The sequence below is a fragment of the Nannobrachium achirus genome (genome assembly GCF_963921795.1).
Source record: "Nannobrachium achirus genome assembly, chromosome: 1".
NCBI classification, from domain to species: Eukaryota; Metazoa; Chordata; class Actinopteri; order Myctophiformes; family Myctophidae; genus Nannobrachium; species Nannobrachium achirus.
In genome coordinates, this window is record NC_137810.1 from 42167005 (window position 1) to 42184921 (window position 17917).

Genomic DNA, 17917 nt, shown 5'->3' on the forward strand with positions numbered 1-17917 from the left:
TTGTATGATTAATTATGGCAATTACATAATTATGTTTGGAGATTCGAGGTTTCCACCCGACAGCATTTATCAAGGCCACATTTCAACGATGGTGGAAGAAGTACTCAGATTGTTTCTTTTTTACTTCAGTAAAAGTAGCCATACCAAATGTGAAAATCCTATGTGACAAGTAAAAGGCCTATATTGAAAATCTGACTTTAGTAAAAAATAAAAAGGATTGGCATCAATATTAATACTTATAAACAATGCAAACATAAATGAATGGCCTTTTTCACAAAAAAGTATAAAATAAGTTATAAAATAAGTTGTTACGGTACTTAAAAAATACATTAAATAAAATACAAAATAATCTAAGTAACTGCTCAAAAGCTTTCAAAAAATATAGTTGTGGAGTTAAAAATGTGGTTGTGGAGATATAAGCAAAATATTTGCATCTGAGATGTAGTAGTGGAGTAGAACAAAATATATTAAAAAAAAATTGTGCATACTCAATTAAAGTAGAAGTAAATACTGTAGTACAGTAGGCCTACTTAAGTATATTTACTTACTCAATTAAAGTAGAAGTAAATACTGTAGTACAGTAGGCCTACTTAAGTATATTTACTTAGTTACTTTCTGCCATTGCATTTAAACTTGTGGCTTGGGGTCAAGCAGGCGTGCATTTTATTTATTCACTTCAACATGGGTGTTAGAGTGAGTTATGATGCCTATTATATCAATGATTCATATCTCATGATAAATGTATGAGTAGAAGGTGTCATGGGAAGTGTTACAAAACCTCATCTGATACAACTGTACAATAACACAGGTGTGGCCTGGCCATAATATATTTATTATAGACTTATACAGTATTTGTTATATATATATTTTTTCAGCAGCCTTAAAATAAATATAAATAAATACAATTAGCAACTAATGCATAAAATAAAATTGAAAAACAGAATTGTATATTAATTAAGCACGATAAAGAATGATAATTTACTAAAAATATATATACATGCTCAAAAAATAAATGGATAAATAAATAAATATATATATATATATATATATATATATATATTCCCGTAGGTTTGTTGTTTATTACAGTAAAAGAAGAGGAACAAATACATAATGGTTAAAGAAACCTATTAAATGCATTAATAATATAAATAATCCCTCGTTTTCTGGGGTTTTAATGTGAGAACATTTTAATGCATAATAATACTTGAAACTACAGTGCTAATATATATATATATATATATATATATATATATATATATATATATATATATAATGTAGATTATTATTTATAATTGGCCTGTATATTTAGTTTGTTTAAATTATAACTACAGCTCATATTGCTGGCAAATGTGGCAACTGAAGAGATAATTTGCCCTTTAACTAACTTTACCATCATAAACTGATATTTACATACTTTAATTATAGCCATAACCATCCAAAACGATAATCAAGTAAAATGGTAATTTCACTATGAAATGAATTCCCATAATCCAATTTAATTCTTTTTTAATTACTGAGGCAGGTTCCCAAAATCTGAAAAGATTTCTTAAAACATGAAACAATGAAAACATGAATAATAATAATAATAATAACAATAATAGTCACACTACTACTGTATTTTATTATTACCCTTATTACTACTACTACTATTATTATAAATTGATATGTTATTATACATTAGCACTCCGAGATTCGCAAGAATGTAAAGTGTGTTATAAATAAAATGCATTATAATATGTTTTAATAAGACATAAAAGGGACGATAAATGTTTTATTGTTAAAATAAATACATTTAGATGCCATTAATTCCTCTTTGGCTTTCAGCTAAAATTACATAATGATGAAAAACATGATTATGCCTGATTAAGTTGAGGTAGTGTTCAGTGGAGTGAACAGAGTGAACATGACCCACTGCCCTGCTGCCGTTTTATACTCACGTTAACCAGCGTTGATTTGGACAGCATTTTCTTTGGTCGTTTTAGTCATTTTATTCTGTTTAGTTTGTAATATTTTAGTCACCTGAAATGTTTAAATTTTACTCATAGTTTTAGTTTAAATAGTCAACTAAATCTACAGTTGATTTAGTCAGCTATAATGCATTTTTGTTGGGCCGTGATGGCTTAAAAATGGCTATTTTTCACTTAGCTGCATGCTGAAAATAGCTGATCTACAATTAAGCTCACAATGCGTTGCGCTGTGACGCATTGTGAGCTTGTAGATCAGCCAGTTTTGGTCTGTGACACCCGTGCGCACCCATGATGACTTGTCTTAGTTCTACTGGATCTCTTCTCCACTAGTTCCTCCAACATTTTAGTCTAGTTTTTATTTGTTGAAAAAATTGTCATTATATTTAATCAATCATAGTCTTGGTCATCATAACTTCGAGAATTTATTTTGTTTTCGTCAATGAAAAAAAGGTAGTCGACGACATACCCTTTTGCCAGGGACCCCCCGAAGAGAAGGAAAAAACATTAACACCGGAAAAACATCTGACGTGTCATTTTAGATTTTAGAAAAAAATGTTATACTTAATATTCAAAAAGAGCAGAAGTACAAACTGCTATAGCAGAGCTTGTAGATTTTTGAAAAATCTTCACCTTTTTTCCACACACACACACACACACACACACACACACACACACACACACACACACACACACACACACACACACACACACACACACACACACACACACACACACACACACACACACACACACACACACACACACACACACACACACACACACACACACAAAAGACAAGCTAAGTTGTAACATTTATTCAGCATATCATTTACATGTGTGGCAGCTAATCATTGACAACAGACAGTACACCCAGTTAATAATGGACACAGGTTAGATGGTTGATAAAAAGGCAACAATAATAAATATGAAATAAATAATATCCCAACAATAATAACATTCCAAATGCAGAAAATCCAGTACAGTAACTCTTATTTGCATTTTTCCTTTACCAATATTTTGTGTAACAGTGGAATATAAATATTAATACATAAATGAATATACATTCTGTGAGTGTGTGTGTGTGTGTGTGTGTGTGTGTGTGTGTGTGTGTGTGTGTGTGTGTGTGTGAGAGAGAGAGAGAGATGATGTTTTACAGTATGGTTGTATATTTCTCTGTCATTTAATGTTTCAATGAAATTAGTACAAAGGACCCCAATGTAAACAAGCCATGGTGCTTTCTTGGGTTTAAATCCTATTAGTAGACCTTGTATCTGTACTGTACTGTCTTGTGCTTTTCCTATGTGAACTGCTAATACATAAAGCATCCCGTCAACTCTACTGAAAATGATGAAAGACTTTGAGTGCCCACTAGTGTTGAAAATGAGTACAACACAAGGTCACCAGCCCATACAAATGCATGTCCCTTCAGGTCATGTCAGGTCAGGGAGGGAGGCAACAGATACGCTCACCAGCTCAACAGTATCCCCATTAAACACATATTTTAAAATGGAATAGACAGGCATAAATAACCTGTGTTCCAATTGATCCAATGTAGTTATAGACGGTACCCCTGTTAATGAACAAACAATTTATACTAGCAATGATTACTATCACAATATAGTGCTTTAACATTTTAACACTGCCGTGCTTTTATTTTGTAGTGGTCCCGATCATCATCAGTTTGCTCGATTTCCTTCCATAGACAAGAGCTTTTATTTTGAAGAGCCAGAGTCAAAACGTGCACGTTTTGTGTCACTTGACTTCACACATTTCATCTATAATCAGGATGATGTTATGTTTCACCATGGACAGGCTAAAGCTAATGCTAGTTGATCATTGTCTTGCTGTTTTGCTGTGAAAAAATGCGGTGCTGGGTGATCCAAATGTTTTTTTGGAGATAAAGCAGCTTTTTTGCAGCACAATGAATGGATGTCTATGGAGGATTTTCGCGGCGTGATGATGTCATCATCCAATGGAAACGGATCCACGAGTCTCCCTTCACCAGCACCTTATCATTAGAGCATGCCCTGGGCTACATCTGTGCAAAATGTTTCGCTTTTAGACTGTATTAGCACGAAATGACCATTTTATCTCCCTAAGGCCCCGACTATTACCCTACCTTTAAGTGTTCTTCTTTCCTGGTTCAATCACATAAGCCCTACATTATACTTGAATAAAAGTTCAAATAGCTGATATACAAGATATTGCAATTAATTGTAAGCTCTTAGATCGTCTATTTTCATATATTTGTTAAAACTTTTTCATATAATTGTTATAATCTCAAAACAATATTATCATTACAATATCAATGGTATTTGTTCAAAAATATAGTGGTATTTAATTTTGTCCATATGGCCCAGCTCCAGCTGATAACTGGGTGAAGGTTAGGGTTGAAATACATATTCATCATCACCATCATCACCAATGATTTCCATGGGAAGTATAATGTATGTATAAAGCCTACATACCACGATCAGTACAGAGTCTTTATAGCTCAGGAGAATAAAAAGCATAGAAATTTAGAACATTTGCCCACAAAACGATTATGTTAAAAAAAATAGTGAAAATAGCTGATTTATATTTATTTATCGGATATGTTCTCATAATATTTGAAATGGGGCATAGCAGTGGCGGCCATTTTGTGGTGCCACATATTGAAAACCCATAGTTTTTTCTCCATAAACATTTTTGAAAAGTATTTATATAATTTTAAGCCTGCAACCAAGCCATGATTCTGTGTGAAAACCTTTTTTTTTTCTTCTTAAAAGCAAAAAATAAAAGGGTATGTATTAAATATAGTATACTGTTAGTCTATAATTAAATATTCAAATCACAGAATCACATTTTTTATAGTCATGTAAATATTTTCTTAAATTTCTATGAGAAAAAGATTGGGTCCCCAAGAGTCCCCTCCCATAAATACAAGTGGAGCCATTTCTATTTGAAAACATAGCAGACTAAAAGAAAAAAAAAAAAAAAAAAAAAAAAATATATATATATATATATATATATATATATATATATATATACATCACAGATCGCGTTAGACCGGTAATTGCCGGTTTTGACCGTTTTTTTATGGCCAAGACCGGAAAATAAAATTCCTCCCGGACATTCTGACCGATTGAAAAACCAATGGTCATTTATCATTATCGCCGTCTGCTCCTCATGCGCAGGCTGCCTCTATCTCTCTCTCTCTCTCTCTCCCTCTCGCTCGCCCGCCCGCCCGCCCTCTCTCTCTCTCTCGCTCGCTCGCTCGCTCGCCCGTCCGCTCTCCCTCTCTCTCTCTCTCTCTCTCGCTCACTCGCTCGTTCATTTCAGTGTCAGTTTGCGACAAGCACTGCATGTAAAGCCATGGGAATTAAGGAATGCACGCACGGTCAGCAATCAACCCATATGAACAAACATTATACACTTGTTTGAAGTTCTTTATGAGGAGATGGAGTGGAGACAGTAGGAAGAGCCTTTTCAACTCTCCTAAAGTTGCATAACATGCGCACGGACGCACTGTCTGTCTGTGTCACCACTCGACAGTATTGGATTCATTGCTGGTCAGATCAGATGAATCTATCAACCTTTCCTAATGAAGCAAATGCTATTTTTCAAGACATGGTATTGTAGGCCTACTGTTGGCATGAAAGATGATGACAGAAAGACCTTGTTGTGAAAGCAGTGTGCCACATGCAGACAGCCTGCGCGATTAGTCCAATAATTAATTCCCTTATGCAAGATTGAAGCGTTTTTTTTTCTTTCTTTCTTTTTAGCCTATACTTTTTCATTCAATTCGTTTTCAGTCCCAACTATGCAGTGAGTAGGCCTAATAGACTACTTTAACTGTTGCTATTGGCTGTTTGTACACCTGCTTGTAATTTATGCATTAAAATGATTATGTCCGGTATTTTCTTCAGATGTCCGTAAATTTTTATCATGCCGGTCACGGTGACCGGCTGTTAAAAATCCTAGCGCGACCTCTGATATACATATATACATATATATATATAATAATAATAAAAAGTACTTAAGTTACAGTACTCAAGTTAATTTACTGTAAGTTACTGTCCACCACAGCTGGAGACGTGTTGATTAACACCATTTTCTTCCTGTGGTCCCACTGATGCCCTGCAGGGGGCGTCACCGGCCTATAGGGAGCGCTCTGTTTGACACTGGTAGACACAGAGACAGACAGACAGACAGCAACACAGGTCCACAAGCAGCATCAGCATCTGTAGTGTATGTATGCATGCACAACAGCACTTTACTACACTGTGCTGTAACTACAAGTTCTTCACTCAACACCTTATCAACGTTGCAACTTGTATGGAATCTGTGAAATGCAAAGTATTAAACTTGTTCCTTATGATTAATTAAATACGCTGCAGTAAACAGAAATGAAAGGCCATTGAATCATTTCCAAAGTTGTGCAAATAATGTGGTTTCATATGAAATGACTGTATTATTAGAGGACTGGGTACAGCAACTTGCAGTGCCCATGTACCTGTCAAACTCCTTCAAAAGATTGAGAAACACCCAGGGGCACAACAGCAGAGTGATCTCATCCCTTTTATACCTTTATTGACAGTAGACTGACAGGAAATGGGGAGAGAGATGGGGAGTGGCAAGCAGCAAAGGTCGCCGGAATCAGGATTCGAACCCACGGTGTCAGTCATCTATATGCGCCTGGACAGCTAGGCCAGCGGGGCACCCTCATTCAACTAGTATTATGTCACCAAAATGTGGAATGCCCTAACACCACTGTCCACCAGCCATCAAAAAGTGTGACTCCCTAGAGCAGTGGTTCTCAACCTGTGGATCGGGACCCCCAGGGGGTCCCCAAATTATTTTGAGGGGTCCCCAGATTTTTTACGTTATGTGAAACATTGTTTTCTCACTCGACAGTGAACAAAGCAACATAACGTTTAAGTGTATAGAGGGTATCTACACATGTCTAAAGTGACAATTTAAGGACATTTTAAAACATCTAAAATTACAAATTATGCATTGGTCAAATTGTCAAACATTAGAGGCAGAAATTGTGAAAATAGTAGATCTACATGCTCACAAGTAGATCTGCTATTTTCACAATAGAACCGGGTTATACAAAATGTAATGCCTCAACTCTTAGTGCGTGTCAGTTAAAATAAAACCTCTTCTAGGTTGCCAAAATAAATAAAATCCCCACCGTTATTGATGATTTCTTGTAGCATTGCATCATGTATTTATATGTCTTGAGGAATTGAATAAACAGGACCACAATGGAAACAACCCCTCAGAGATGTTTCTGTTATCCTTATAGCATTACTGTATAACTGTACAGACTGTTAATAAAGTATTCAATCAATCCATCAATCAATCAATCATGACTCATATACTTGCCTGCTTCATTTCAAATTAAATCTGACATGAACTGTAAGCAATTCAATGTGTCAAGAATCTTTGCGTGTTCCCGATCACACATACATACTATCACACCCTGTCCAATAGGGTGTGCCAAATGTAGTTCTAAGAGTGGACATTTCTTGGGTCAACACAGCCTTACACAGGTGTTCTGATTAGACTATAGCATTAGTTCTATGCAATCAAACAATTGAAACACCTGTGTTTTGACCCAAGAAATGGCCGCTAAGGACTACAATTGCGTCACCGCTGGCACACACTATACACAAACACACAGCAATGTTTATTTTATTTATTTAACCCCCCCCCCCCCCCCCCCCCTCCCCCCCGCCAAAAAAAGGGGGATAAAGCCGAATACGTGATTACAAACATGAATCACTCAAAGTCTTCATTTGTACAATGCATTCATTCTAAAAGTAACGTTTCATCAAAATAATAAAGATGCAATCAAATTTCATCTAAAAAAATATATATATATATATTGTGGAAAACTTCTGCAACATGATTAAATAAGTGAAACTTTCATATATTCTAGATCCTTATCATCCATTGCACATGAAGTGAATTATTTCAAACTTAAAAGCAAGATAAAAACTCAAGAGTGACAATGTTTGTTAGGCTATAAGTCCTTAATTGTGAATCAGCGTGAAATGACTGAACTCAGTCGTGACTGAGAACTTGAATGGTTGCTTGTTTCTTGCACAAAAAGTCAATAACTCCGGGCTCCGTCATGCGCACGGCACAGCAAGGAAGCTGGATGCCATCATGAACAATCTCCCCCGTACCTGTGGCGGAGGTGTGAAAGACTTGGAAAGTCCTTTCTGCCCATAGATTTGAAGATCTACAATGAAACACACAATGGTCTCTTGGCCAGGTCAACCGTAACTTAAGACTCTGACCTCTAAGGACATTCCTCCTTGTTATTTTTTTCACTGTGAGCTCTTTCACTTCTCACGCTTTTGCACCGACCGCATGGAACATTTCTTGATTAATTATCTGTGCAATGCCCATCAAGAAATGTTCCATGCGTAAAACTAATTTTGTTTTATGACGAGATACGGTGAGACAGTTATGTAGCACTGACTGTAATGGACACTTTATTCGTTTTTTCCTGCGCTTACCCTTGCTCTTGTTGCTTCTTGATTATAATTTTTGTGTGTTTTATTTTTTTATTTTATTTTGGCAGGTATTGCTGTACACAACAGTACTTTTTATTTGTCTTACTCTTTAGCTGTAACTCTGTAACCTTCGCCTCTGGGCGAGTTTCCCCCCACGGTATAATAAATCTATCTAGCTAGCCAACTCAGTTTCAATCAGTGATGATTGGAGTAATATTATTATTAGCCACATTGGGTTGTAATTCTATGTCTTGTACCTATACACATACAGCAAAACACTTTTGGCTCTGTACATACAAGCACTGGCGCCTAATCAATGGAGCAAAGGGGAGCAACGGCTCCCCCAGATCTGCCCCCCCCCCCCCCCCCCCCCCCCCCCGCAGGAATATTGCGTGCCGATCAAACAACGTGAAGCGCTTTTGCGTACTGCTGCCGGTAACTTTATTTAATTATTTATTTAGCGTCAGACCCTAGCTCTGGCGTCACTTACTGCACGTTAACACGTAGTCCTGTAAGTAGACCTAAAAATAAAAGTAGTGTGTTGACTAATCATTACAAGTGTCTCTTATTTCTCTTATTTTGAAATCCGATTTTAGAGGAAGTCAGTCTTAAACCAGCTGCCATGACACTCGAAACTCTAGTCTAACTAAGTAAACACAGACCCACGTGGATTAAAAACAATATATTAGCCACAGTTCATATTTACGATAGTATATTTAAACCATGCTGTGACTTAAACAAGAACACACTTTGGAAATACGGCACGTTAACCTCTCGGAATCTTCGCAGCAGCATACAGTATTATGTGAGTAGATCATCTCATCTGTCTGTCTCTCTCATGCTGGTTTATGTCGCATCACAAGGCTTTCACGTAACGTTGTGGGAGCAGAGCTTGTAGCTCCAATAAAACGCTTGCTGTGCAGTTATCAGGTGCAAACGACGAGATCGGCCATCGCCGGCGTCTTTTCTCTTTACTAGGCTATTATTTATATTGTCTTGCACTTGCATGAGCAACTACGAGATGTGCAGCATATCTTGATACAATCTGCCGTCATTGTTCTCCATCTAGTCATCATTGCTTTTAAAAATGGCACTGTTGAATAGGATAACTATTTAATGTGCAGCTCTGAAAGGCTTGCATTGTAGACAGGCTAGTGTTCTATTTATTTGGTCATGTCAGAGACCTGGTCATGTTTATAGGCCTATATAAAAAAAGGTGCGCACCAAGCAACATATCCAGGTCCTCCCCTGAAGCCCCAAAGACACCCGAAAATGACTTAATAAAGGAAACCCGTTTTAATCGACTTTATACCCAAAAATACCCATTTTAGCCGACTTTATAACCGCAAATACCCGATTTTTCGTGGCACCGCTTCGCGGTGCAAAAAAAAAAAAAAAAAAAAAGAAATCCAGGATTTGTGCTCCCCCTAGTGGGGACAGAGTTAGGCGCCAGTGCATACAAGGAGATATACACATGTGTCATGTTTTATACACGTAGAATATACATTTTATTCATGAATTATTTGCATATTTTTTTAAAGATGTTTAATGTTTTTGTGGAAATCTTCGACCCACGAAAATATATCCACGACCAACAAATGTGTCCCAACCCACTGTTTGGGAAACAGTGCCCTAGACGGTACCATGGCACCCACTTTGAGAAACCCTGAAATACAGTAGAGTACATACCTTGCATTTCCATCCTTTGCGCAGACAGATGCTGGCTTTAACCACAGTCATCGTTGTTGTCTGGATGTTCAACCACAGGGGGCGCCACCAGTCTCTTGTAGGACAGGCCCACCATGATCTGAACCATGGAGGAAGACATGCTATTTTTAATCAATTTAGTTAAAATGTTCAAGCTGCCAGCCTAAAGCTGGAGAATAGCAGCTCTACAAGCTCTACAGATCAGCTAGATCTGGTCCTCATAAGTATAGAACTACACACACGCACGCACACACACACACACACACACACACACACACACACACACACACACACACACACACACACACACACACACACACACACACACACACACACACACACACACACACACACACACACACACACACACACACAGAGAGCACTTACAGTGAGCAGGACCAGCAGGCCCATCATCACTCCCAGCATGATGTACATGTTTTCAGTGAGGCCTCCGGCCCACAGCGGGCCCAGGATGGTGGCCAGACCCCCCACAGAGCGCCGCACTCCCTGGCTGAATCCTACTCTCACACACACACACACACACACACACACACACACACACACACACGTTTGTATTACTATACTTGTGAAGACGTAACATGTTTTGGACCAGTTAGGGCCGGATTTACCATAGGCCTCGTAGGGCATGCGCCCTGGGGCACACAAAAATATTTTGGGGAAAAAAATATTTTTCTTTTTTTTTTTAAGCTGAGGGTTAAACAACAACTCGAAATGGATCAGGGGAGCACCAGGTACATGTTTTATTTATTAAACTTGCATAATGTGTCTGCCACTGGCTTAGCTGTATGTGGAGCCCAATAGCCTACATTAGCAGGAGGAGGAGGAGGCTTCACAGAAAGAAATCTTAATCAAACACACCAAAGTTTACATTTACCAGTTGGCAAGGCTTAGATAAGAACTCGAGCTTGTGATGAGATCATTCGAGAAATGGTTCATATATTTATTATAGTGATATGGTCTGCTGCTTAGCTCTTTGACCTCACTGAGGCCCCATATCAAAATCATATAAAATCAATCAGTGGATTAAAAACGCTAAAGTTGTCATGGTCATGTTGGCAAGGGTTAGACAGCAACTCAGCCTTGGAATTAGAGCATTTGCTCCATTTTTGATGAATCTGTGATATAATTTCTCAGTTAGCCTGGATTAGCCAAAAAAGTCTATTTAAAATGTGGCAGAATGGGGTTGTTTTGGCTGCTGGGGGAACACTTAGAAGATGATTGATGATGGCTTGGTTTGGGTCCAGGGTCTTGTGGCATATTTAAAGCATATTGTTCAAACATTTTAAGGGTGGAAAAAGTCATTCTTCATCATGTGGTGAAAATATATATACTTGGTACAATGTATATATTTATAGTATTTTTATATATATGTGTGTGTAGGCCTATAATGTAAAGAAAAGTAGCCTAGTTCTCACTCATTCCCACACTGAGTCTGTGCATTTACATGATTCAGCCATTCATTCACTGACATGACCTGTCACCTGCATGTGCACAACGGGTTCATTTGGTTCCATTTGTACACTCAGAGTCAGAGTTACAGACATGTATGGGTAATTTTAGACCCCCCTAAAGGAACCCCCAGAGTCCCTGGAAACCACTTTGAGAACCACTATTTTGGATGGTATTGAAAATAGCTGAGAAATAGCAGATTTACAAGCTCACAACACGTCACAGCACAACACGTTGTGAGCTTGTAGATGGGCTATATTTTGCTAGTGACATACATCGCCCCACAACTAGGTATGACATAAATTAAAATGTATTTAACCAAAACCCTAAAGTGACAACTTTAGGGTCTTTAGGTGAGAACCAGGAAAATGGTCCTCACAATATCCATTTCTAAAATGTCACTATACTTGTGGGAAACAAACAAACAAACAAGTGTTTGTATTACTATATGTGTGAGGACATAAAACATTTAGGACGACATTGAATGTAGCTGAAAATAGCAGATGATTAATAACTTGCTGTGGTACCGCAAATTACATTAGAAAAAGTTCACCAGTTGGAGTCTAACCAAGGCTTAATTTGTTAATTGTGCTCAGCTCCGGAGAAGGCACTTTGTCACCTCAAAGCGCACATACAATAAAATATGTTTTTATTTAGGCTATTTATTATTAATTCAGCTTTCACATGTCCCTTCCCGCAATTAAAAGGGGCCGTGGATGAGTTACGTTCATAAATTGCCACAATAACCACTTTATTGTTTATTTAAATGGTTGCGCCCGTCAGCATAGTGGTCTGACTCTGACCACGCTCTCTAAGCAGCGCCGCAGATAACACAAAATCCACGTCTTCCACTCATGTAAAGTTTCCTTCATGATGCCATGTCAAATACATAACACAACAATGTCAATATAAGTGTCAACATAAATCTGGCATGAATGTTTGACGAGGTCTGATGACAAGCAGAAGGATAATAATGTTGACTGAAACAGGCGAGTGGAATTATACCAAAAGCAACATGCAGCAATGTGACACCTTGTGTTTTCTCTGCGGTGACTTTGGAGAACAGGGACACCTGTGCCACAGCTACGAAGGGCAGGCCGATGACCTGCAGGAACACCCCGATGATGAACTCTGTCAACTGCCACGGGAAGCCTCCTACCAAAGGAATAAGGAGCTGAGCATTAGAGAAAGAAAAAACCCTTATTGTAGTTCATATCGACTAATGTTTATAAATTATCAAAACTTGTGCGTGTGTGAGTGGTTGTGCTTGCATGCATGGTTTATTCAGTGTGTCTGGATCGCACCATTAGGGGAAAAGATAATAGATTATCTAAACATGGGCCTAGGTCAGTGCTTCTCAAAAGTCTTTGGCTCAGGGCACCATGTAAATACTTTCTTTTTCATCCATGGCACCGATTGTTACTTTATAGCGCCTTACATTTATGTCATCATTAAGACCTAAGATACAATAGTGTCACGAGGAAAGAATATCCGTTTCCATTAGGACAGATTGAAAATAACATTATACTTGACGTTTAACCACTTGGATCCCCTGCATCCCTAATCTGGAGAGAACGTTAAGCTTTGGCAAACGCGGTTTGGTGTCGATTGAAAAAGAATGCAGCAAGAGCAGTGTAAGTCAGATCCATTTTACAAAGTATAAAGGGTCTAAGTGGTTAAACTAAGTGATATTGGTACATCCCAAATATCATCAAAGTATTCGGTGGCACCCCTGGACCGGCGTTGCAGCATGCACCCTAGGGTGCCATGGCTGGCACCCACTTTGAGAAACCCTGGCCTAGAACAAGGATTCCCAATAGTGTTGCGCGGGCCGACCCGGTGCCCCCACCCGCCCGCCAACCCGCCCGCAAGCGGGTGGGTGGGTCAAGGTTTCAGACCTTTTCAGGCGGGCGGCGGGCAGGCGGGTTATCACCACTCTCACGTGCAAAAAATAAATAAGAATAATCACCTGTTCTTATTTGCCTTTTATTCTTAATAAGAGTAGGCCTATAAGAATAAGAATACAACGTTTGAATACGAGCACGAGCGAGCGAGTTTTAAAATGCGCCAGAGAGGAGCGAGGTTTCTCCTCCGCTCCTTGGTGCGAGGACCGTCCCAATTCCGCTCCTGTTGGGGCCGCGAACCACATCTTGCCAACATTTGACACAACGTGAGCACAGCAGAGAAGATGCACAAACAATTCAGCACGTTCCGCTGATCAGGATTTCACTTATATGTCTCTGTCATCCACACAAGTCTGTTTATAAATACTTTGTGTCGGTTAAGTTATATAACCAGCCAGTCAACGGATACGATTTGAAACACAACTTTCGCAAGTGAGGCGGATTTTTTGACTGAATGAACCAACCACGCTTACCTCGAGTCGTCCCATCTCTCCAATCTGGTGACTAATCAATAACCAACAGGATTTAATATTGTCCGTCTTTTGCTGTTTGTTTAAAGTGCGAGGCGCTGTATAAGTATGATTGACATAAAACCGCCATTCTTACCCCGACGATGCCCGGCGATTTAGAGAGAATGAACGTCTTTGAATTAATGTCTTTAGGCTAAACCCCAATTTGAACAACACGTTTGTTTATTTAGCCCATAACAATATTGTGCTACTGTAAACGTTTCTGTCAAGCGACTGTGGGTACTTAGAAGAGCCGTATATAAAGATGAGCTATTGTGGAGATGATATACCATCTTTTTTTTAAAAGCGGGTTGCGGGGCGGGCGGATTCGTTGATTTGTAGATTGTTCTGTGGCGCGGGCGCGGGCGGGTTACGTTCCGTGCGGGCTGTGGGTCGTGCGGGTTATGAAAAAAAACTCACCCGCGCATCACTAATTCCCAAACTTTTCAGGCTGTGACCTCCAAAATAAACATATTTGAACTGGGGACCCCCACCCTGACAGGCACTTGTAGATGTTACATTTAGTTTGACTAGGTTCCACAGCTACATATTGTGAAAATAGCCGATCTACAAGCTCACAATGAGGCGTTGTGAGCTTGTAGACCGGCTGGTTTGCCTATTTCTTTCTTAATATTTGACAGTTTGGCCGTGTGGCATGGAACTCTGGGAGGTACTGTGAATGTTATGTGCTCTTTGTATCACAATTATTTAATATTTTTATGTGTTGTGTCAATGTCAGGTATTTTGTTTGTTTTTTGTATGGTGTTGTATTCTTTTTTCTTTTCTTTTCATCTTCATGTCTTGTCAGTGAACAGTCTTTTTTATTGTCAAGTAAATGTTGTCTTGTTCGTCCAAAAAAACAAAAAACTAAATAAACATATTGTTTAAAAAAAAAAAAAAAGTCCTTGAAGTCCATAAATTTTCAGTTTATAAATGTACAAATACTCTGTACACACTTACACTGTATGTTGGATTATTTACTGTTGACTGAGAAAAAAAGAATTGGACATTAAGGTATCATCTCAGGACCCCAAAAATAATTTGGGGACCCCAAGTTTGGGAACCACTGGCCTAGAAGACAAAATCAGCCCACGTTTTCCAAAAGCATCAGTGGGGTGGGGTCCTACCGTACCGAGGGGCTTGGCCAGGAAGATGAGACACCACACGCAGGAGATGTTGCAGAGGACCAGCCCCACGACCAGCACCACACGCTCAGCCACACGCTTGCTGAGCCAGCGCACGAAGAGGAAGCAGGCGATCACCTCCACCCCGCAGATACAGTACATCACACTGTTCTCCAGCTCCCCAAAGTCAAAGTACTTCTGGGTCATGGGCGTCACCATGGTCTGAATGGCAGGGACCACACATAGCACCGATGTTAACATTCATAAGGGTCATAATCAGAATCCAGTGTTAACTCTCCTACTGCCAGATTATTTATTTATTTATTGGGTCTGGTGCCATCAAAAAGCGGCTTACCTTTGCGACGTTATAGCAGATAGACAGACATTTATTTTTTTTTATTTTTTTTATTGTGCAATAGTGCACTTTGGTCTGCCAGGCAGCAGAGGGCGGCGTCATGCGAGAATGAATGTGAATTTGCCTGTTATGTGTTGAAGAAGAAGAAGACCAGTCACTGGCCACAGAGCCTTACAGCCAGAGGAAATCAACAAGGAAGTGAATTGTTCTCCGTTGATCTAACGCATAATGGATTTTTTACACCATCACCGCGGAAAATGTGTTTACAGTAGAGGGCCGCGCGACCTCTCATCAGCTTACAGTCATCAGACGAACGAACCGAACGAGCGCCGTATTGGCATCGAGGTTCTGTAAAAAATGGGGCGAACGTTAACGTTCAAAGCGTGGGGAGAGTTAACATTCGTAAAGTTAATATTCATAAGGTCAAAATCATAATCAGTCTTTATTGTCCCATAGGGATATTCCGTGTCACATTATTATGAATCCCACATCAGTCTCTGTGCACAGTCTGTGTGTGTGTGTGTGTGTGTGTGTGTGTGTGCGTGCGTGCGTGCGTGCGTGCGTGCGTGCATGCGTGCGTGCGCACACATGCGTGTTCACTGTACCTCCAATGCGGTCTGATTGAAGAGTGTGATAAACTGAGCAGCAAGCAGCACAACCACCTCTTCTCTGAGGAACTCTGCACACACAAACATTGATGAAGTGACACAGAGAGAGAAATACAGGAGACAGAAAGAAAAGAGACAATCAACAGTAAAAGACAACAAATTGAGAGCGTTGATTAGGAATATGCACTATTCTATTGCAATGACCAAACCCGGCCCTCCCAATAGGGCAGTGTAATATCATCGCTGTCAGGCAGAAACCTCCATATTTTAACTCTTTGGGCTTTTACTTTATCATACTACACATCATTCAAATTCAAGAGCAGCTTGTGGATCTGTTACTGTTGATGCTCTTGAATCTTAATCCTGGAAAGTACGTTTTTGGACACGATGAGGTTTCCACCCGACAGAGACGATTTATTTATCAAAATAGTGTATACCGATAACCAATAACCAATAATCAATCTACAAGCTCACAATGACACACACACACCTCTGCCCAGGCTGAATCTCTTCAACGGACTGGAGGGGGAGCCTTCCTCATCCTCCGACCCCCCCGGCAGCAGCGGGGGGGTGGGGGAGGCCGGCGGGGAGAAGGGGCTAGGCAGGGTCCCGTTGGAGACGGCCGAGGCCGGGCGCTGCTGCTGCTGCCGGTCCTGAGACGGGTCGATGGGCGAGACCACAGTGATGGGGGTCTGGGGGAGGTCGGGTGTCACCACCAAGGAGCCGTAGGACCCCAGGTGCTCCCGGCCGCTGCCCATCAGCGGCTTGCCTTCGTCGTCACCGTCGTCATCATCATGGTTCTCCTCGCCTTCCTCTTTCACCAGCTCCCTCTCCCCAGGGCTGCTGCCACCACGATCATGACATTTCACTTTTTGACGATTCATTGTCAAACACATAATTGCGATTAACGATTTAATTGTGTTTATATTTTTGGCATTGAACGCTGGAACATTATATAAATACAATGTACGTTTCTGTTTGTAGACGAGGGCACAGGGCAGACAATACTGTATGAAAATTAACATACATTTATAAAAAAAAAAAAAGAAAGACTGACATATATTTAATAATTGTATACTTTCAAAACCTTTTTTTAAAATAGTGGAAATAGCCAATCTAGAAGCTTACAAGGCCATCGTGATGTGAGCGTCTGATCTGGATCGACTATTTCAGGGAGTATTTTCAACATGTGACGATTATGCGAAACAAGTGCGATGTGATGTAATAAATAATAATTGTGTGGACTCGGTCACCTACCCCCTCTCCCCGCCGCTCTCCGACGTCTCCCCGCCTGGGGCACTGAGCCGGGACTCTGGCCTCCTCTCCTGGGTCGGCAGGTCCCAGTACATGAAGACCACGGCCAGCTGGAGAAGGATCCACAGCAGGCACATGAACAGCTGAGGAACAAGCAGACATGACACACGTCAGTCGTTCTCAAACTTCTTCCATGTCAAAAGACCCTTTTCCCAAAAATCACGCAAAGCGGTACACAGTATCTCTGTCCCATTTCTCATTCCCTCCTGATTGGCTAAGATTGCATTCTAAAGTTTACACAGTAAGACAATTAGGGAGTCTTACTGGTGTTAAAAATGTCAAAGATATTGAAGAATGTCAAGATTTTTATTTATTTATTTTTTAATAGCTGGTGTATATACTCTAGGGTCCTGGGGGTCCCCGGATCACACTTTGAGAACCCCTGCTTTAGACCAACATAACTCTGAGAGTGTACAAATGGAACCAAATGGACAGTTTATGGGTCCA

At 39.8% G+C, this 17917-nt stretch overlaps 1 protein-coding gene across 2 annotated transcripts in view; it reads right to left on the reverse strand.

Annotated features, from left to right (window-relative positions):
* Positions 1–5310: 5310 nt before the first annotated feature.
* The window catches only part of LOC308283028 (major facilitator superfamily domain-containing protein 8-like), a 29128-nt gene continuing 16521 nt past the window's right edge, over positions 5311–17917 (reverse strand). Inside the window, exons 6-13 of one of the 2 annotated variants that reach the window (XM_080723413.1) lie at positions 17414–17553; positions 16647–16996; positions 16154–16227; positions 15202–15415; positions 12689–12811; positions 10574–10704; positions 10169–10286; positions 5311–6130 (exon numbers count right to left, since the gene is read on the reverse strand). In XM_080723413.1, the coding sequence (XP_080579539.1) occupies positions 10206–10286; positions 10574–10704; positions 12689–12811; positions 15202–15415; positions 16154–16227; positions 16647–16996; positions 17414–17553 (1113 nt within the window). In that variant the 3' untranslated portion in view covers positions 5311–6130; positions 10169–10205. Of the gene's footprint in view, positions 6131–8006; positions 8147–10168; positions 10287–10573; positions 10705–12688; positions 12812–15201; positions 15416–16153; positions 16228–16646; positions 16997–17413; positions 17554–17917 lie in introns of those variants that run through there. The other variant, XM_080723414.1, reaches the window with a different exon arrangement.